Source organism: Pagrus pagrus, assembly GCF_965226575.1.
Source record: "Pagrus pagrus genome assembly, chromosome: 19".
NCBI lineage: Eukaryota > Metazoa > Chordata > Actinopteri > Spariformes > Sparidae > Pagrus > Pagrus pagrus.
In genome coordinates this window covers 20,604,158-20,626,368 of record NC_140203.1, presented here as the reverse complement: position 1 = coordinate 20,626,368, position 22,211 = coordinate 20,604,158, and the positions used below count along the sequence as shown (strand labels likewise).

The window sequence follows — 22,211 nt, the reverse complement described above, 5'->3', positions numbered from 1 at the left end:
TCTACAAAACCAGCTCCCACCCGTCTACCAATCAGGAGTAGATAAGGGCTCCCCCTTGGCACCTTTAATCTGGCCAGTATCCCCGATGATTCATTCTATCATCTAGGTCATCTGAGCAGCACCAGAGGTAGAGGCCTTGACAGCAAACAGACTGGCTCTGGATTCCATGCACACACATCTCTGATGTTGTAAAGCAGGACATAACAATGAATTCAAAGGGACTTTCCTGTCCAGCAAGGGTGCTTAGAAGAAATTGGGTGAAACAGAGTCGTCGGGAAGACACAGATGATCAGTGTGTGCCAAGGCTGCAATGAGAAATGTTTAGAAGCGTTCTGATTGTTCAGTCCAGCCTACTAAAAGATGCCACGGGAGACTTTATCAGCAGAATATCTGAGACATTTAGACCTCATACTGAAAGGCCTTTTGGCAACATGTCAACAAGATTGAAGTTTGGTTATAAACACCACCTGCCTGCCTATCCGCTGAGAGCATGTCTGGTCTCCTCGACATGATGAAGACTAAGTTTTGAAAATTCTGAAAGAGAAAAAAGGGAGTTTTTTACAGAAGTCAAGTTGTTGACTGGTAAGGTTTCCTCCCTGAAGTTTTGCCCTTTCACAAGTCTCGGTTGACTTAAATGCTCCAGATCTCTGCGCACCGAAAACTTTCGAGTACATGCTCAGCAAATTAGACTGAGCCCGTTCAACCGTGTAGGGGTTGATCACTGGAAAAGCACAATAACGATGCTACTCCTCGCTCCTTCTTGTGATGACAAAAAAAAAGTCGAGGATGTAAACCTTATAAATTATTGCCCGTGATGCAAGGTTTGCTGTCGACATCGGTCCACATCGTGTGGAGTTGAACAACATGCTGTCACAGCTAAATGTCAGCTGAAAAATCAGTTCACTGCTTTGTTGAAGTAACCTGACATCCCCCCGAATGTAGGGCCATTCACAGCAACACATGGGTATACACTTTCGTCTGAGGATGCTCTGTAAGGGATTTATTCAGCTGTGAGGCGGTGGGCGACATACCCAAAGATCACTGAGATGTACTATATACAAATGTAAATGAAAACGTAGAGCGATGCATTCAGTAAGTATAGCGATGAGACATAGAGGAGGCAGGAGTGCTGTAGGGAGAAAATCTATCAACACTGCCTTCAGAATGGCATGCATAGCAGCGTTATGAAAAGAAGAGCGAGACCTTGAATAATTGATGGCTTGTTGGGCCTTGATTGAAGTCATGTTTCAATAGGTGATTATAAAGAGTCAAAGAAGACATATTATGCTCATCGATTTTTTTCATTTCCTCCAGTGTGTTATATAGGGTCTTGTGTAAAAGGTCTCAAAAGTTAACAAGCTCGAAGTTCCCGCCCACAGTAAACACCGCTCCTGAAGTGCTGAAACACCTCGTCAGTAGTCATGCCCTTTAATTCTGCGACTTCTCGACATTACACTACATCACCATGTCACCCATTTGCATAATGTTTGCCTATATTCACAGTAAAAGCGTAGCTAACTGGAAGCTTAAAACACGAAAGTGCCACCCGGATATGTGGTGAGCTGTGCTGGCTCAGGCGTGCGTGAGCTGACCAATCAGAGCAGACTGGGTATTCGGGAAGGGGGCCTAAAACAGAGCGTTTCAGACGGAGGGCGAATACAGTGATGCTGCACTGGACTGTGTGAGAAAGCTGATGTGTTTTTTGAGCATTAAAGCACGAAAGCCTATTCTAGTAGTAACCCAACATACAATTGTGACTTGAAAATGAGCACAGTATGTCTGCTTAAAGTGAAACTGATCAGTTGACATCACCCACTGCTGTGGTGCTCTGTCAAAATTAACACTATTCTTTGTTTTTGTAAATTACTTAGAAGGGTAAAGCATGTAAATATAGAGGTCCAACTTGGGTAAATCTAAAAATGCACAATTATGAGATTAATCCAATCTCTAAACTTGGGAATAAAGATCAAAGAAGCCCTCTGAGCCAGTGGGATATCATTTTGACCTCCACTGTGTACAAACCATTCTGCTGTGTTCAATTTAATCATATTTCCCAGTGGGCTGAGTCAGATACCATAACAGCAGACGAACAAAATGGATTTAGAAAGAAACTGGTCCACATTGTCACATTAAGCACTAATACAGACTCTGGGATGAATACCACTTTCTTTCTATTCCACCGTTAACCTTTCTCAAGCATTTTATCACGCTGACTAAAGCATTCTCTGGGATGAGCTGGTGTTTCTTGTTGTAAAATAAAATGAAATCCCTTATATCTGTATATGGAAATATGAAGTGTTGTATAAACTGTCAGATTGAATTAAAGTTAATACTTTAGAGACAAGGACTTCATTGTATCCTTGTCCCCACTATAATAAAGTGTATCTGACAATCAGTGGCCAAATAACTATGGGTGTTTGTATCTCTCCATGACCTAATGGATTACAATGATGGACTCTAATTAACTAAGCACCTCTGTGTTTAACACAGATCTTCCAGATGTTCTAAATTAAGATCTGTTCTAATGTTCGTAGCTTGATTGTCTTGCAGATGGTTCCTAACTGCTCTTATTGTCCAGGCTTGTCACTGGTACGCTCAGGGAGACATAATGCAGTAATATCATCTGGTTTCAGCATATTGCCCTGAGCTGCGCTGACAAGTTTCTGTGTGGTGGATACTTTTGGTGTATGGATCATGGGCAGATATTTATAGGTGTTCAGTGTGACAAAATCACACATTTCTATTCATAAAATCAATTCATCATACACTTGTTCTCAGCCTTATCTTTGTGTATTTTGGAATATTGTATAATTCCCTGACGTGTGAGTGTTGGTACAGACTGCAATTAAAATTTTTCATGCACTGGTTGAATTTGGGCTATTATGCCTCCATAACATGTCTTTATCCAGACTAGTGGAAAGAAAACTATAGTTCAGCTTTCTGTTCTGTAAATGTATGGCAATGAACACATATCTAATTAGATAGCTCATATGTATATTTAAACATAACATACCAGAAAACAGATGACCTACAGTATTATGCTTTTCTTTTATTTATTTCAGTGTGTTTGCACCAGCAGGAGCTCCACTCTCCCACAGAAAACACTGTTCCTGAAGTGCACGAAACGCCCGTCAGTAGTCCCGCCTTTAATTCCGTGACATTGTGACATCACACTACGGCAGCATGTCACATATTTGCATTATTTATTCCTTGCGGCTAGTTTGACCCGTAAGAATTAATTTAGCACAGCTGCTCTGTTGTTGTTAGCGGTGCTGGCTCAGGCTCGTCTGAACTGACCAATCAGAGCAGACTGGGCGTTCAGAAGGGGGGCCTTAAAGAGACAGGAGCTAAAGAGCGTTTCAGACAGAGACTACAGTGATTCTACACTGGACAGTATGAGAAAACTGATGTATTTTTGAGCATTAAAGCATGTAAACTTATTCTTATATGTCTCCTTTATCGCAAGTAATAACCACGGTAGGTTTCATGCTGATATCTATAAGATACATTTTTCGCACCGTTCCCCATTTCTGTCTAAAAAGGTATGAAATTTTAAAATACATATTTTTTAAGGCCATTATCTCAAAATGTGTTTTGTCTCATACTCTGAGCCAGAAATCTCCACTTCAGTAGCATTTACATACACCAAACTTTCCAGTTCTATTACTGTCTACTGTATAGTCTGAAAGTTTTACTGAGGGGTTTGTTCATAAATCATTCATCGACTGATTAATGTCTTGTTTTATTCCTAAAAGTTGTGTGTTGAAAAGAGATTTCCAAAATGTCCTCTGTAAAAACCTTAAAATCTAATATGTCAGCAAATGAAACAAGAATTTTGAACCTGGCTTTATCCACTGTTCAGATAATGTCTCATTTGCATATTAAAATGTAAGAAAACTTGTAATATTATAAGTTATCAGACTTGAGTTATTTAACTGAAAGTTTAACCTGCATTGTTAAATGCATTGCATTTCCCTCGAAAGAAATCAGTAAACCTTTTCATCTGTCAGCAATAGTGTGATCGCACAGCTTTCAGGTTGTTATTGTGCGCTGGCAGGATTGTGTTGTTTTGCTGAATAATGATTGAGGTCCTTTTCCCCTCTGAGTTATTTTGGAAGACAAGTGAGACTTGTTCTTTTACCAACTTGTCAGTTGGCACCAGGGGAATCTCACTGTTTGCTTCTTGCTTACTTTTCCATCTCAAATTCATTTAATTGGATTGTCCTTGTATAAACAGATGCTTTGCTTTTGGCCTTTGTGTTGACATAGCACAATCATACTGTGTTGGCAGGAAGAAGTCCTCCCAAAGCAGTTTCATGCAAAGCAGTGTTGCTGCACTTTTAGTGTGGGATGAGTGAAGGAGATTTGTGCAGCACTCCTGTGGCTACAGATTTGATCTATTGTATGTTGTAGCATGTTGCTCGCTAATGGTGCTACTCCCAGTCTGGGGCGATGTTGGACTAATGTGTGAACGTTAAGACTAACTCAGAGCCAACTAAATAATGAGCAGTAAGTTGTAACCTGTTTTTCCGTGTCACTTTTTGTGTTGATCAGCTAGCATTAGTTTAGCTGTCATATGAAGCCTGTTTTGCCACGGGAGGCTCACTGGTATGTGCACATGTGTTGCTGCTGTAGGTACCTGCTACATGCTGCTGTGGCAACTGTGTGTAACTTTGATTAGCACCCCGCAGTTAGCTTGCTAACACCATACACAGACTGTTAAAAAGCTGTAATGTTAGTGTCCTGCTAGGCAGTGAGGCTAAAACGGATCACTTTCCTTCTCAAAGTTGTGGGGTGATGAAGTTTTTGCTTTCGAAGCAGTTCTTGTAGCGATGCTCACAGTAGAAGTGCCTCTAAATAAGGGGTCACGATTTGGAGTTTTGATTGAAATGAGCTTCAATTTCAACAAACAAAATCAAATGCAGTATTGACGAAAACCCTCAGAAGGACTTCATGGTCCATTTAAGTGCGCTCCTTAAAAGATATGTGCGCTGACGGGGGCGGCATGGTTCGTTCAAGTGGACCTCATAAGAAATGTCAGACAGCGCTGGAAAAATGTTTGATCGAAAAACTGAGGAGGAGAAAAAGAGACAGAGGCTAAAACAGAGCATCTCAGACAGAAGGAAATACAGTGGGACTTAAAAAAAAACCCTAAATTAACAATGACTCTACTTGTACATGTTTTGCAGCCCAAATGTCATATTTTAGTACAAGGGGTGTTGTGCTTGACCTTATGATAAGACAGAAGGAGTATGTTATTCAGCATGCAGTCCAGATTTTAATGCGCCAATTCGAAGTTAACACGAGGCCTGTGTAAACAAGAATAATTGGTATTGTAACTCTCTTTCTTTGTGCACAAATGAGACTCACTAAAGAGACGTTCTGACATTTCAGGATGAGGAGCTGTGTTGTTGCTGAGAGTGGTGAAGGACAGGCAGGCTAATCCCGAAATGGCTGAACGGATGCAAACGTCAGTGTGCGGACTCGCAGCGATCGACTACTAAGCCTGCAGAGCTGTGATGGAGAGTTTCACTTGTCATTATAGAGGGTCATAACACTAGCTAGCCATTACTCCTACTTAATTATTCTCAGCACCAATTTCTAACATAGTAAAGCTTAAACATCTGATGTTTTTAGCCACTGGATTTAAAACTGACACAGTATTTTAGATGTATTCTGTTTCTCTCAGTGTATCATAGGTTGAATGAACTAATCCTTCTCTGTTCCCGACAACGTGAGGAGAAGTACAAACCAATTCTTTTGTTGTGGAAAAGTTTGCCGTCCTACTAAACAACTCTTGTTGCTGCAGTGTTTATTCTCCATGCATTTTGAAGCTGTTAACTTGGTAAGGCATGAACCCACTGAGGTCAGTTTCTTCAGTTCTTGCAGCTTTTCTTTCCTTTTACTCACATAGAATTCAGCGAGGAGGGCCTCTCTGTAAAAATCTCACATACTGACCACTCAGGCATACTATCCAGCTAGCATAATTACTCAAAACCACAAACCCGAGAGTGTTTTAGTATTATTCAGAATCAAGATTTATGCCATCCCAAATAAAATCCCATAATCCACCAGACAAGACTGCAATCTGTTGCACTGTCAGAGTGTGGTTGAAGCACCTGCAGTATTTAAGGCAACCAAGCATGGACTTGTGTTCATTACATGTGCTGCATTTGTGTCAAGGTCACAGCATGTCCTTGAGTATCCATTTTCTATATGGGGTAGGAGTGTGGATAAGGGCTACCGCCCCATGCTGCTGTATGAGTTAGGTTATGTAATGAGCTTCCTCTGCTCCCCAAGGACTTAATGTCATTACGGAAATACATTACCTGGATCCCCCTCCCCGACTCTCGCTGTCCTTCGTTCAGCTTTGTGCATCTCCGAACAGGCCATTAGAAATGGATTATAGGACGTTTTCCTATGAGAACGCCACTCTTGACGACCTCCAGCAATTTCTTTAGAACTGGACTAATGTGTATCAGTGAAGGCATAATCACTCCCACGACTCATGTCAATGATCTGTAGGCACTGGCTGCTAGTGAGTAATACCTGGTCGGCAGGTTGGATTGCAGATATGGCTTCTGTGGTGGAAAAATAGCAGGAGCATTCAGCAGCCACAGTCAATATCTCTCCTACTGTCATCTAATGTGTACAATGATACTACTACTGAACTATGAACGCTAAATGTAGCTCTTGAAGAGATTTATATCAAAGATTAAGAAAGTGTCATGCTGGTTATCTCCACTACATACCTCCACATAAGAGCAGAGAGGAGGAGCGACTATGGGGAGAAAAAAAGGTGTGATGCTGTGGTGTATTTGTTATCACTGGGATGATTACCTGCCACAGGGCTTCCTCAGGCTAGGGTGGTAATATGTCAGCATGCCTGGTGCCATGACATTAACAGGGCAGCCCCCACTGTAGTCCTCCTTAGCCCAGTCCTGCACAGTAGAATAGTTAAATGATATTAATAGTGTAGTACTTCATGGCATAGGAAAAAAGCAAGGCTTTGTTTGACAAAATGACCCTTGATAGTGCTCCCCAAATATAACACAGTATAATTTTAATTTTTAATTTGTCTAATTTTAATTGATAGCGCAATTCATGAAAACGTATACAGTAGACTGTTAAAGTCTTATTATTTATTTAAAGTCTTCATCATTTCGAAGCCTTGAGTTTTACATTACGACTGTACCACTGATCTTGGCTTCTTTTTTTTTTTTTTATCCAAAAGTGACCGTATTTGATTAAGAATTGTGAGCTGCAGAAGATATTCTGATTGGCTCTGACTGGGAACCCAAGGACATGCTTTGGTAGTGACTTGTCAATCACAGAGCAGCCACACCCTGAAGCATACCCAGCCATTATCGTCTATTTTCCTCTAAATGGGACCATAAACTACAAAATAAACATTGCAATGTATTGAAGAAGACTTGAAACTAACGACTGTTAACTGAGGTGATAATTCAAGTGAAATGTAGAGTCATTTTCTCATAAGCTTACATACAATCTGACTTTTTGAAACTAGTGAGGTTACCCCTTACTGGCCATTAGACAGAATGCAAGACACTTCAGCATTGACTTCAGTTTCACACCAGGAATTTTAAACAGTCAATGATCTGAGACAGCAGACCCCCCCACCTCAGACAACACTGAGACCTGCCCCCAAAGGACCAAACTCTAAGTTCATTTTTACCAAAACCAGACTTTAGTTTTCAAAGTGGCTTGTTATCATGACATCTTTTATGAATGTATGATAAAGCTCATGGTTCACTGTTGATGGGGTTATGTCACCTGAAGTAAAATTATCACAGACCATTCTCCTATAGTATAATTTGGATCACATGACTTGATTCTAAAAATATACACACTAAATATTGAACCTATTTAAACTGGTCTAGAAGGTTCTGAAATATAGATGCAGATTAGTAGAATTAAAACTCTTTAGCTTGTCATGTGGAAAGTAGCACAGTTGATTATAGAACAGTTGGTTTTCCAGTGTGTATCCTATTTTAAGTACAACAGTAATTAATATATAATATTAAGAAACTCCCATTGGAGTACCATAAAACCAGGCCAAATATGCCTCTCAACATTGTACCATCATTTTATCAGGTTCTTTTTTGTCTTCACTGGCTGTTGTTATTGTATTCTATAATTACACATTCCCGTTGAGTTTCCGAAAGTACAGTCTTGATGTCTCCCTTAACATTCCTGCCTCCAGTTTCCTCAGGGCAACTTTCCATACTGCCGTTCAAAAGTGAGGAAAAAGCAGTCGAGGGACTAAAATCATACATCTACATGACTAATGTTCTCTTTCACAGTCTAATGATGTAGGCGGCACATCATGTAGCTAAGTAATTCTGGATGTGTGTGGCACATTATTTACCAAGGAGTATATCTACTGCATGTACCATGTTATTTCCCTGTAGTTGTCTATAATAGATGTGTGCCCACCCATTGGAAGTACTTTGCACTGCCTTCCTTCAGGAGGTTTTTAAACCCACCTTCCATGGGCTTTTAAGGATCTATTCCATTTGTTTGTATTCTTTGACATGAAAACTGTTTTAGAAATGAGTGGGTATGGACTGGAAGGGATCTTCATCCTAAGAAATGAGGTTGCACTGAAAGAAACCGTCCCTAAAAGAGCTACTCAACAGATTTCCAAGAAACTTGGATGGAGGATGAGTCTCGGCCCAGAATAGACCCCATTAGCTTTTACTGCAGATCCAGAAAATCTGGACATTTTTTTTGTAACTTTCTTAAACATTGTGAGATAAGGAGTTTTTTCCGCATTTTAATTAACCAAAACATACACATTTTATAACATCAGACATCTGCCACTGAACAACTTACCTTCTCTTCATAGTGGATAAAAGATGCGGCCTCAGGACCGAGGTATTTGACCAGACTGGAGACCACAGCGTTTCTTCTCTCTGCACCCTGCAAACAGAAGAAAACGCCTGAGCCAACACGATACTTACATTACACTTGCTCATCACTCAGCACTATTACAGCAGGCTGCTGAAATATGAATGCATGTTCTAGAAACACATCCAAGCTGGACACAGGCAGTAGGAGTCCATTTGAATAACTCAAGCCTGGTCAGCACATGCTCCTGGTTGTATTAGTTCACACGGTGAGTTATGTACAGAGCAGCGGAGGCCTGAGGACCAACAGGACAGATCACCATAAAACATGCTGACAGATGTTGCAGAATTATCTAAGATTCCTCATCTGCATGTCACTTTACCTTTGCTCCGAGCACACCCCTGTGCAATAATTTGGAGCTGAGACTCATAGTCTCTTAATACACTCCTTACAGAAGGACAAAGAGTGGATTGAAGCATGGTGCCAAATTGCTTTCGCTTGAGGAATTTAAACAAAAAAAAAAAAGAAAAAGGAAAAAAAAAACCCTCACAGTTAATTTGCTGCAGGGCTGCCAGTACTGTCAGCTGAAAATCCTGTGAAATTACATAGCAAAAAAATGCCCTTTAGCATATAAGTCTGCCTGTGCAACAAACAAAAACAAAACAAAACAATAAACCAAAAGTCCAACAAGAGACGAATATGAAAAAACAAAAATGAAACTTAACTTAATATTAACAAGTGAGTCCTATTCACAGCTCAAACAATGTGTAATTGCAACGCTGGTGTCCACTGGCCTCACATACACTAACATTGTTTTCCTCTGTGTAGCAGCGAGGTAGCAAGTGGGGGTTAATTATTTACCACCCTGTGACACAGCGGGGAAACAGCTACTCTCGAGCTTTGTAGCAAGTCAGACTAATGACCGAAATGCCAAAACAACACGAGAGACAGGGCCGGATTTATTTATTTATTTTCAGGTAAAGAGAAAGCATTGGGACTAAATGAAAATGTCAACACAGAGGGAAAGTAAGGACAAAAAGGAAGAAAGGATGTGAGCAGAGTGTGCGAAAGGTCTGTATGGGAGAACAAGAGGATTGTATCCGTCAATAGCACATGGGCATAAAGGTAGCATATTGTGTCCATTCTTTTATATAATTATATAATATAATAAATAATTAATCGTGACTAAGCGATGAAGTGACTCCTTCTAATAAAACCATTTTACATTGTACAACGAGTATTCCTGACCATGCTATCGGATTGGTCAAGCAGACATTAAGACTGTGTTAAAATCAGAATGACATCACTCCTGCTCATCGCAAAAAATAATACTCTGCCATTTCCATGGCAACGTTGTAACTGACTGAGCTGGAGAAAAACTCAATATATTTATTGTTATTTGTGTGAAAAAGAAGAGAAGAAGGGGGGGGGTTCAAACTTTAATATTCATGATAATAAATGTCAAACCACAGTCGACGCATATAGACTGCGAGCTCCCGTTGTGCTATTTCTCTCAGCTGTTAAAGTAACATTTATAAAGTCATTATGAACTTCAAGAAAACCATGTCAGGACCTCACTACTGCATTTGAAGGAGCTCCAACATATTTATATAAAGTGCTTCATCAGATTTAAAGAGTTTTTCTTATTTTTTATAAATCAACTTTCTTTGATATAATTTATATTTGTTCCTCCCTTGTGTACAGCGAGCCGGAGAGCAAACAGTTTTGTGAACGCAGTTTAAATCTTGTCTTTGAGAGGCTAAGGGCCAACAAACATGGACCGAAGCAGAAGTGTTGTGAATTTTGGAAATTAATTACCTAACTGCCTTTTTTCAATACCTTTTCACTTTTGGACTCTGACGTTATTGGAAATGTTTGGATCACAGAAAAACTGTTGAGTCTCTGAGTCAATTAGCTGTGCAGGCGAGCGGGGAACACGGTGCTACTAGCTAGTATACAACACATGTGGAGTTTGTGGATGTTGTGCCTAAATTTGTTCTGGGAACATAATTGTTTTCGGCAGATATTCTAATTCTAACAAGTCTGAGCCAGCTAATTAGTTTTGTGTTTATATGTGAGTCAGTTTGGGAAATCCCACTATCTCTAGAAAGCATTAATGTTAGCTCAAGGTTAACTCGACACTGACTAGGAATCGTCTTATAGTTATGTATATATGATTAGCAACCTGGAACACAGCAGCACAACATTATCCCAGCGTTCCAGGGTCCAGGAGGAAAAATACCTGGGGGGAATGAAAATTGCCTTCCAGTGCTGAATGTGAGGCACCTGGATCTAAGTTTACGAGTGTGTAGTCAGATTAAAGGGTCAACCACACACACACCGTGACCTTGCCTGTCAAAGTTAACCAAAGTTAAACTTCACACTAATCTCAAATATGGATTTGCTTTGCCAATGGATGTGAATGTTGTTTTGTTTTGTTTTTTTGCCCCTTCACTTGCTTAGAATGAAATTGAATGCGAGTCAAATGTTGATTTTGCATGTGTAACCACCATGTGCAATTATAAAGGTTGTCTTTGTTTCCATTGCAAAGAGCTGAAAATTCAGAAGCACAAATGAACAAATTAAGTACCTCAGTGCCTTGTGCAAGTATTACCAAAAATAAATAAATAAATCAAAAGCCAGTTGCCAAACTGTTTTACCCCATTGTTTCACATATTCTTTAAAGTACCATTGAGTGACACTGGCACGACGTCCACCCAACCGTTCTCCTCGGTCTATTCACTGTGCTGTTTCAGAGCTCAGATGGTGCACAATCTCACATGCAATGTCCATAATGTTGCCCCTGGGCATTTTGTTTGGCACAATTACATAATTTTAACAATGCACACTATCTTGCGTTTGTCTGCACGCAACATATGTTCCGGGCTTAATCCTAAACATGCATGAGAAATAGTAAAAGCACTATGTGATGCTGAAAACTCTGTTCTGTTTTGATTTCTTTCATGGTGGGAAACTAATTGACATGATTTAACTTCAGAGTCACATCTCACCAGGCAATTTGTGAGATCAGGAATAGCTCTTGATAATAGACTATTTCATGCCTACCCACATCTCGCAAACCACACTATCATCTTACAACTCGTATACTGTATATGATAATATAATTACAAAGCCTCACCTTAATGATGGACATAATTTGCATCAATTACTTCATGTTCATTTACTATTTATATGTGTCAGTAATTTATGAGATCACAACAAATCCCAATGACAATTACAATTGATGGCACAAGGTATAGTGGTGTACAAGGAGAGAACACAGGTTATATTATAGATATATATATATCACTATAGGAGACTAGACCCACTAATCATGGCATCTGTCTCCATGTTGACAACCCATTACCTCCTTGGAGGTCCACTGAGAAGCCTGCAGGCCGGCGATGAAGCCAACCAAGGCTGCATTACCACTGGGGCTGGTGGCATCAAAGGTAACACAGAATGGACAGTCAATGGATGATCCTGCCACTATTTCTCCGGAGAAGCCCTTCTCCTTCCAAAATGCCTGCGGAGAAAAAGAGACAGCTTCATCATATACAGTATCGATAATCAGAGCCGTTTACTCGAAAGGCAGTGCAAGTTATATTGCATGGCATGGCTTTCAGTCCCGGCCTGAAGGCAGAATAGATCCTTGTGGCAACAAAACATCTTTCACTCAAGGGTTTATTCTGATCTGGTCAAGTGCATATAGCTGTCAGGATACCGTACGTTTTAAGTGTACCTCTGCCCCAACCACATTCACTGCGAGAATATAAAAAGTCAGTGGAAAAAGACAGCAATTCACATGCTTGAATTGCCTCATAATCTCTCAGCATTCTTGAGCAAGCAGGTGTAGTCTGGTCCAATGTCCCTGCTCCTAATTCAAAGACTTGTATTTTGCAAATAATAATTGAGATTCAATTCAACACGGCAAGCTTCCCCTGAACGACCAGCAAACAGAAGCAGCACAATGTAGCTAAACCACCATTGTTTCTGCATATGCCAGGAAACAATGATCACTTTACTTCATTGTCTTCTATAGTTGTTGGAAGCAGATTAAAAACACAATTTGAAATGTTGAGTAAATAAATAAGTATATCTATTTTGCCCGATTTGATGAAATCGGTTTGAAACCAAATGAAAAGGTAAAAAAAAAACAGAATTAATACAAAAAAAAATAATATGCAGAATTTAGTACAAATATGGGTCTCAGGTTGTTGTTTCAGACTTTGTACTGAGGTCTTTGTGCCCTGAAGCCACTACGCCACCACCTGGTCATTTCAACTCGAAACTACAAATCTCAAAGTACTTCTACCTCCAAACTGTACTCAGCTGAAATACTTCAGTAGATTAACTTATTGTAAACTTGCGTTGTTACGTTAAAATGAAAATAAACACAATGCAGGACTCTGCTTCTCACCAGCTGTTAACAGCTAACTTGCTCTCCTCCTGGCATTTTCAAAATGCATTTGCATTGCCCTCTTGGTTTAACCACCACAAAGTATGCAACATATCCTGCCAATAAGCCATTTGTGTCTGAGGAGACAGATAGTACAGCAGGAGCATTTCAGTATCTTCATATTTTTCTTAGGTCTCCCATTCAGTAGCCAGCCGGTGATTGTACAAAACACAAAAGTAATACTTTCTTGGTGCGTTGAGCTTTATTCGCATGCAATATTCACTTTTTCTACCTAGCTAATTTATCAACCTATAGAGACCACACAATGCATGTACTTGAAGACTGGGTGCTGGCTATGAATGAGTAATCTAAAAATTTAATGCTGTCCGGTATTGGGCTCCGGTCTGAATAAGAACGCATTCAAACCAGCGTATTACATGGAAGTCCAACCATCCGTCCATTATCTGAAACGGCTTATCCTTTTCAGGGTCAAGGGGAGGCTGGAGCCGATCCCTGCTGTATTACATGGAAGTGAGAAATAAATGTCATTTAACCAACGTACAGTGTAGCATAACTGTGTCGTACAAAACTGAACCACATACAAACACACACAGTACAAATAAAAAGCATAATCTTGTCTGAGATCCGTTTAAAGGGGACCTTAATATTTTGACAGGTTTTATAATTACAACATCTTTTCTTTGGTACTTCCTAAGATGGCATGAGACCTACAAATGGAAATTAAATGTCTCATTAAATAATAAGTATTTGGCTTTCTTGCACACGCTATGTGTAGCCTGCTGGCAAATTCGCGGCCTCATGTAATAATAAGGGACTCTGAAGTACCTGCAACCAAGGCTTTTGGCCAGAACAGAGTGTTTTGAATGTGCATCAAATGACACATCAATTTGACATTTCTTATTTATGCATACATTCATTTTGGGACTTACTTTGATGTTTTAAAGTTGGATTACTTATATCAGCAATCTTTGTATCACTTCTGCTAACTGTTGTGTGTGGATGTGCTTATGCATTTACATATGCATGTGCATGCATATGTCTGCCAACATCAAGATGTGTTTTCAATGTGTTTTTACTTATTCATGCATCCAGATATACTTTATCTCTAACACTGTTGGTAATTGTGACTCTGACTGTTGCGTATTTATTTATGCATGTTACTTTCACTTTTTACTATGCGTTTTCAAATAAATACTGACTTGATTTGAGAAATGATCATTGAAGAAATGGTAGCAATATTCAAGTTGTCTTTCATTATCTTGCCTACTTCAAAGACATTTTGCTGCGACTGCAAAAGAACAACTAAGCTTAATGTAACCACAGAGAGTAAAAAACAAAACTTATTGACATTGCCCTGTGCCGCAACGCTCCCAAGTGTGGCCTAAGAACAATGGACCATTATAATTTTACACCACTCTAAAAAAATTATTTGAAGTAGCAAAAGCACTCTAAATCATATAAGATTTAGCTATGGCAAGATACCAAATAGTTTCTTGAGGGCCAGACCCATCCATTTTCTGCACAGGACATCTCAGCTGCCCTGCCAAGGAGCCCTGTCAGGGAGGCTAATTTGACTGATCAACAAGCGTGAAGTATGATGGCATACCTTCATCCAATTTGAGACTTCAAGAGACACTCTAAAGAGAAGAGGCTGTTCCTGGCAACACACAGCGAGTACACAGTGCCAGCCCATTCTCAATCCCAACACGTCAAATACAGCAGCCTGTTCAGCAGCCCTAAACTTCTACATTTGATGCTGTAGATACACCTGTAGCGTCACTTCTTGAAGCGCCTCTCTAGTGCACTAATATAAAGAGCAAGAAAAGTCAGAGTCAGGAGGTAGGTTATTCACATCACTTTCCCTCTGGAGACCAGGGTCCACATCCCATCTGTGAGACCAGAGTAATTTTTTTTTTTTTATGTATGTAATGTAAGTACATAAACCTACGTAAATGACTTAACTGTTGCCATGTACATCACTGGGTGATGTCACAACCCTAATAATAACCCTAACCCTTAGTGTAACTGGACGTTCCATTGTGCTAACTTGACCGCGAAGCCCTTCATGTGCAAAACTGACGCTAGAAGGGTAGGTGGAGTGCCATGGTTTGAATCTTAAGGGCAGTGACCAAGCTGTCCAATTTGGGAGTGAGAACGTTTTGGTAGTGCACAGCACGCTGGACAAGGATGTAGTTTTGTAAACACACCCCATAAGTGAGGATCCTGTCCTAGTCAAGAATGCCTCAGCTACCTCCCTGGTGGTATCCCACTTGGTTCTTCCATGTGAATCTTTTTACCTCAAGGCAGGACTACTGCACCACCTGCCACCCGCCTGCTCACCCCACAATGATCCACTGTTGCAATTTGATGGTTTTGGCTAAATATTAAGCACAGCAGAGAATAATGGAGGCAAAACATCCGTTTATTTTTATTTTGACACTACAATAAGAAGAGTTTTAAGTAGCAAAAGCACTCTAAATCACATAAGAGTCAGCTTCCGCGACAAACCTAAAAAAGGTTGTTTATTTCAAATAATTTCTTCAGGGCCATCATCATTTCCTTTCTGCAGCTGCCCTGCCAAGGAGCACTGTCAGTGAGGCTAATTTCACTGATCAACAAGGGTGAAGTATGATGGCATACCTTCATCCAATTCTAGAGCTCAGGAGGCACTCTGAAGAGAAGAAGCTGTTCCTGGCAATATGAAGTTGTAGTTGTAGACTCCAGGTGAGTGAGAACCTTGCCTAATCCACCTCCCTTTGTCATTGCTGGACCTTGTTCATGTACACATATGTCAATCTTTTTACCTCAGGGCAGGACACCTGCTGCACCTACCGCCTGACCTGTCACACCACAACTATCCACAATTGGGACTGGATGGGTTTGCCCAGGCTCCCTCAGGCTACACGATATGCTGTAGCTCAGTGTTTTACACAGAGACCTTACATAAACTCCATATAATGCCGATATGATTCAGCTGCTGGAGGAGTGGCCCCTGCAAATAACCCAACGCTAGGAAGACTCATCACAGGTAAGTGAAGAGACAGATGTGATGCCCAGCCCGAGGCTGCCTCCAAGGATCCTGAGAGGGACAAGCTTCTGCTTCTTGGTTTGTCCCCCACTGTGGAGAAGATCATCCAAGGCAGGAATGCAGACTTAGCTATTTATGATGAAAACGCAACATCCTTGGGCTTGCACAAGTGATGTGACAAGAGCGTTTCAGTGAACTGCTCAGTCAGCTTTCTCTTTTTTTTTTTTTTTTTTTTACATCTGCTAGAGAAATGTCTGCTGCCATCTGCTATCTAAGTTTCTCGTTGGTTGTGGCTGTTTTTTTTAACCGCTCTCCCCTGAAATGTGTCCTACAGAGAATAAGATGGCAGTGTCCACCACTAAGCACACTCTTCTTCTCCCTTCAGTGGGAATTGCTGGTGGTTCTTGATTTCCTAGAAGAGGATTTGTTTGTATGCACTGTGTGCTTCCCTCTCAAGCTGTTTTCAATCAAAACAGCAATGTTGCTCGCTCTAACTTCAGCTAGAGTGATGGGGGGTGTCTAAATATTTATGTATAATTTAAAACATGGATGTCATTCCTTTATCACCACAGTGTTCAGAAATCTTCCAGACTCTTAGATCTTGTGGCACTTATTGACCACTGAAACCGCTCATCATCACCTCGTGTACCTTGTACCAGAGTGATGGTGGCGCAAATTCGGTTTGTACGACCACTCAGCGATGTCTCCCATGTCAACATGCAGACTCTGACTTGTCTGCGATAGCTTACTCAGTTGTCTTGACCTTTAGTGTCTGCTTCTGCTTCGATGCACCTTAGTGTCAAACCTTTTGCAAACCAAAAGCAAACACTGTGCAAAAAGATGATGTATTTTCTCACACGGCACAGCTTTAGGAAAAATTAGTATGAGTGATTCAATATTTCACATCAAGGATAATTTTTTTTTTTTTTTCAATAAATCCAATTTATCATTAACATCAATACATCGCAGTAATACAACATTCACGACTGTCCCTTGATCCTAATAAATGACAACAACTTCAACCAGATGTGGAGGTATCTGACCCACTGCTTCACCCAGAGCTACTAGCAGTCAATGACACTTGTGGGTTTTCAAGCATGAACGATTTTTCTCAGGTACACAAAGTACATCTCAAGGGACTTTGGCTGAGGTGAGAGGCCTACACATCAGTGTACTTTGTTCTGCTTGATAACGCTTCTACAAGTTGCTTTTGACCATGGCCAATGCACTTCTTTAGTCAGTACACTGACAGTTATTGATGGCAAGGGACAAGGTTTCTGAGGGAAGGACTGGCTGAAATCAGACCTGATTGGTAATCAATGTATTCAAAAAGATGGCCCTAATGGTCTTCAGTTCGACGGAGAGGGAATTGGCCTGCTCTTTCTAACCCTAAGATTTTGTGTTTAAGGGTTCTGCAGGAATAATCTCCTAGAGGCCAGATTATATTGAAAATGTGGTCAAATGTAACACAGAAATCAAATGGAAGCTTTAGATGTCAAGCATAGAAACAATCAGCCTCTCAGTAAGGGTGAGATAGAGCATCAGAGGGAAGACAGCATTGTTTTGTGGTTCTCTGAGTCTGTAGAGAGCGTTGAGACATGCACACTGCCGCAGTACAACACTTGTTGTACATGCACTTTCAAAGTAACACCACGCAGCAGCAGTGGCGAAGGGTCCCGTCGCGGCATGCACAGTTGAAGGCTGAATCAAAATGTTCACAGTGACATCGGTCTGCCATCATGTTGAGTTAAATTGTGCGATGTGCGGTGACATGAGACCACAATTTGCCTTGTGATGGTGGGAAACTCACAGGTGTACAGTAGTTGTTGATTGATTAGAAAAGGACTGCATTCCATAGTTGAGTTGTGCGTGCTGGCTTAATATCATGGCTTACCGGCACACTTTACAGACCCATTTTGATCTGTAAAATAGCTGTATAGTTGCCATTTATATGACCAGTGCCTAACAGAATTCACATCGGCAACATGTGTTCATTTTTAAGCCAAAAGACTTGTACATTTTGTACACCATAATACATGTTTTATCTAAGTTGTGTATCCTCCAGACTTGATCAATTGTGGATTTGGACTGGCACGCCAGAGGTTACTAGTGCAAGCTTGTAAAGTCTGTGAGTCTGCAAGTTTGGGCAAGGCCACACAGAGAAAAGGAAAATCAAATAATTCGTATTCTAGATCAGTGACCAATATTTTCATGTGTTTATCAGACTCCAAATGCATCTTGGCAAGATACCAAGGCACAGATCTAATAAGTGTTTGCATGCGCGCTAATGATTTTGTGTTCATTATGGTAGGCACATTTAATCCACTAACAAGGTGCAAGAGCATTTTGCTAATTAATTGTGTGGCTGTAAAGTGCAAAATGGAAAAGATTAAACAAATCAAATTTCATGTGCTAGAAGCTCTTTTTGTACGTCATACTGACATCCATACAGAACTTGAGCCAAATGACTCGACTGCTGTCTGCTGCAGGGTTTTCTTTTTTTATAAAAATAAAAAACAAATACATATTTGAAGGTGATGTTCCCTCACTACTTTCTGAGTCCACTGCTGGGAAACATTTTTGCCTTTGTATGAAAGAAGATATTGCACAGTTCGACTTCAAATGTATTTCTGGTCATGAATGACTGAATACTACACACTTGTATTGGTATTTTGATCCAGTTTTGATCCAGATTATTCAAATACAGGGGCCTCTTTCACCAAATTTGCGACTTTCAATCTACAATTTACAATAAGAGCATTTCATCTTCTGCTCATTTTCATGAATATCACTAATCAAAACAAACGGCGCACTTGGAGCCCCGTAGGACTCACAAATTTATCTGCAATTTGCAATCAATTCTAAAACGTGGCACGGCCACCATTTGTGATCTGTGTGTAAGCAGCACTCTTAAATTGCTTTTTTGTGAAATGAGCCTCTGTGGTGCAACTGTAAAATATAAAATTTGACAAGCATGAAATGTAATTAGATGTTTTTATCATCTGCATTGGGTTTGGAAATCCACCAAATGCTGTTTTCCATTAACCAGACAGAAAGTTTCACATCCAACCACTTATAAGTAGGAATTTAATGATAAACTTCAAAAACGGCTTTTTTTCTTTATAGCTGTAGCATCCGTCACATTATTTGAGTTTAATGATTGTTTTAAATTAATGTTTCAGTGTTTGTATCATCGAACCATGATTAATGTCAAAGTCTGTTCAAACTGTGATGCATCTTCTGTTACTCACCGTCTGGTAGGTGATGATGAATTTTATCATGTGGCCCACAGGCATGTTCTGTGTAAGGAATTCTCTCTGGCTGGGCAGGGCTGGCTGGTAGCATATCTTCGCTGTTGGGAAAACAACAGTACAGCATGAATCCCAAAAAACTGTATGCTCTATTTAATTCCATTCAATCCATCTTCCCTGGTCTCACCTGGCGTAATTTATTTATAACTTGGCGAGCAAATCTCTGCTTTATTTGAGAGTCGGAGTAAAAGAGGAAAATAAAAATAAGTTAAGACGGATAGTACACTTGAGCTAATCCCTCTATCGATCAGGAGGGTTTTATCTTGAATCATTGACTAGCATTAATGGCCTTGCAAAGAAATCCCCATGACCTAATAGTGCTCCGGCTGTTGCTGTGCTCCATAGTACTAATCACAGCACTTACATCTGTAAAAGCTCCATCTCACACTGATGTGAGAGCGGTCAAATAACTCCATCAGTGCCATGAGAGCAAGTGTATGTCACGCATGCAGAGAAGCCAGACTGCCTCTGTGCTTGCTCTGGCAAGTAAAGCGACATCTGGCCTAAAGCCAGGCTTTTAACGAATGAACCAGTCGAAGATGTGAAACATTATTTAGAAACTGTCAACAGCCTGTCAGCAACCTCAAAATAATGCCCTTAATGCTAAACAAAATTGATGAGCCTCGAGCAGTAAAATTGAAAAACAGTGACATGATAAGTGGCTCCGAACTAATTTGACATGGTCACTTAGACGTTTAAATGACAGCACTGTACACATGACATAGGACCTGTCAAGTAGTGTCATATTCATAATGCTATTTGTTTTGACACCAAAACCGTCTAAGCTGATAGCAGGAGATGCCTTCTACCTCATTATTTGTCAGGCAGATGTTAAATTGTCATAGGCTAAATAAGACATATTCTGGCATCTTATTCTTTAGAACGGTAAAGTGCTCTTCAGTGACAACGCTGTCATCCACTCTCACACACACAAATCTGCTGTGACACTTTCGTGCAACTCAGCATTACATTTAAACCGAGATGACCGACATGAATAAACAAGTTCAATGGAAAGGCAGTTTATGTAACTAAACTGGAAGAGTGCCCTCAGAAGAGTCAAGTCAAGATGGCAGGGATTATTCATCTCTTCTTGTGCCTAATTTAGTGGATAATAACATGTCAGGTGTGGAATGAATCTGCAGATGCTGTTCTAGATGTACTTTTCTATAGATGTTAGTGTTTTAGGCCACGACAAAGGCCAAAATGTGGCTTTCAATAGACTCGGCAAGAATTGTTGTTGAGTTCTCTCACATTACTAATGTAGTTGATAAGTTACATCACTTATATAACATTCGTAAATAAAGTTACGGTTATTTGAACCCAAACCCCAATGTTTTCCTAAACCTAACCAAACTGTTTTATTCCCTAAACCTAACCAATTAGTTGTCATGTTAAATTCTGACCAAGAAGTGTTCTTGCCTAAACTTGACCAAGTAGTATTAGTACCTAAATCTAACCAAACTGCGAGCGTACAACAAAGGTCCGTTACTGTCCCTGGTACACTGTAACAGTCATGTTGTTTTTGGGAATGGTGATATACTGTATATTGTTTTCTCTTGCACTCAATCTATTCAGTCGTTTAAGTACATTATGGGGATGTGTTGGTTGATCACTTGTGGCTGCTTCCAACCGCTTAAAAGGATTGAGGAGTCAGCAGTCAATGTTTGCATAAAACAGAACAGTCAATAAACTAGGTTTGTTTATTGCAACCATGAGAGGTCCTTGAGCATACAGTCATAAATGTGCACAAACAATATTTGACTGATGAGTCCAGCAGTAGACCTATGCGACATTAGCTGTGGACAGATACACACACAGAGACACACTCAACAACACAGACACACACGACCATGATTTCCTCTAGTTTTATGCCTGCTGGAGATAATAACATGAGATGAAGCACGGTTCTGTTTGTTCAAAAGGTAGGTAGCTGATGAATGGGGACAAGAGTGCTGCTTGTAAACAGGCTTCCATTTGCAGCAGTGACAAAATTAGACTATTGTCATGCATTCTTTCTGGCATCCAGCAATTTCCAGACTTGTTTGAAAGTTCCTCACTTTTGGCACCTTCTGAAAAAGTGGCCTAAATCCACTATAGGACATGGCATCTCCACAGGATAAATACGGAGCATTTCCTCTTAGACAGTTGAACCTAAAGTGGCTTCTGCAACAGTGCAGTATTTGCTGCTGGGTTGGCACTTCAAACTGTACACGCAAACAAAAGAAAGGCAAACACATGTCTGGTGCTGGTTTTCCATAAATTAAACGTATTACTTTATTTTACTTTGGAGTTAAGGTCTGGCCATTCTAGCATATCGCTCAGAAGGCAGGATTGGTTGATTGGTCGGTTGGTCCACCACTTTGGTGCAGACTGAAATGTCTAAAAGAAATTGCTGTATGAATTGCCATGACATTTTCCACAGAATCCCTTGACTTTACCCCGAGGCTGACATTTGTGAAATGTCTCAACGAACTGTTGGATGGATTTATATTTGGTACACACGTCCATGTCCCCTTCAAGATGGACTATAATGACTCAGGGGTTCTCCTGACTTTCATTCGAACATCACCATCAACTCAAA

The 22,211-nt window shown here is 40.3% G+C and overlaps 1 protein-coding gene across 1 annotated transcript in view; it reads right to left on the bottom strand.

The window, feature by feature from the left end:
• LOC311275177 (putative flavin-containing monoamine oxidase A) overlaps positions 1–22,211 on the bottom strand; it is a 47,404-nt gene that overhangs the window by 5,133 nt on the left and 20,060 nt on the right. Inside the window, exons 8-11 of the mRNA XM_084383485.1 lie at positions 19,571–19,671; positions 12,239–12,397; positions 8,857–8,943; positions 6,841–6,941 (exon numbers count right to left, since the gene is read on the bottom strand). Coding sequence (XP_084239611.1) covers positions 6,841–6,941; positions 8,857–8,943; positions 12,239–12,397; positions 19,571–19,671 — 448 coding nt within the window. The remainder of the gene's footprint in view (positions 1–6,840; positions 6,942–8,856; positions 8,944–12,238; positions 12,398–19,570; positions 19,672–22,211) is intronic.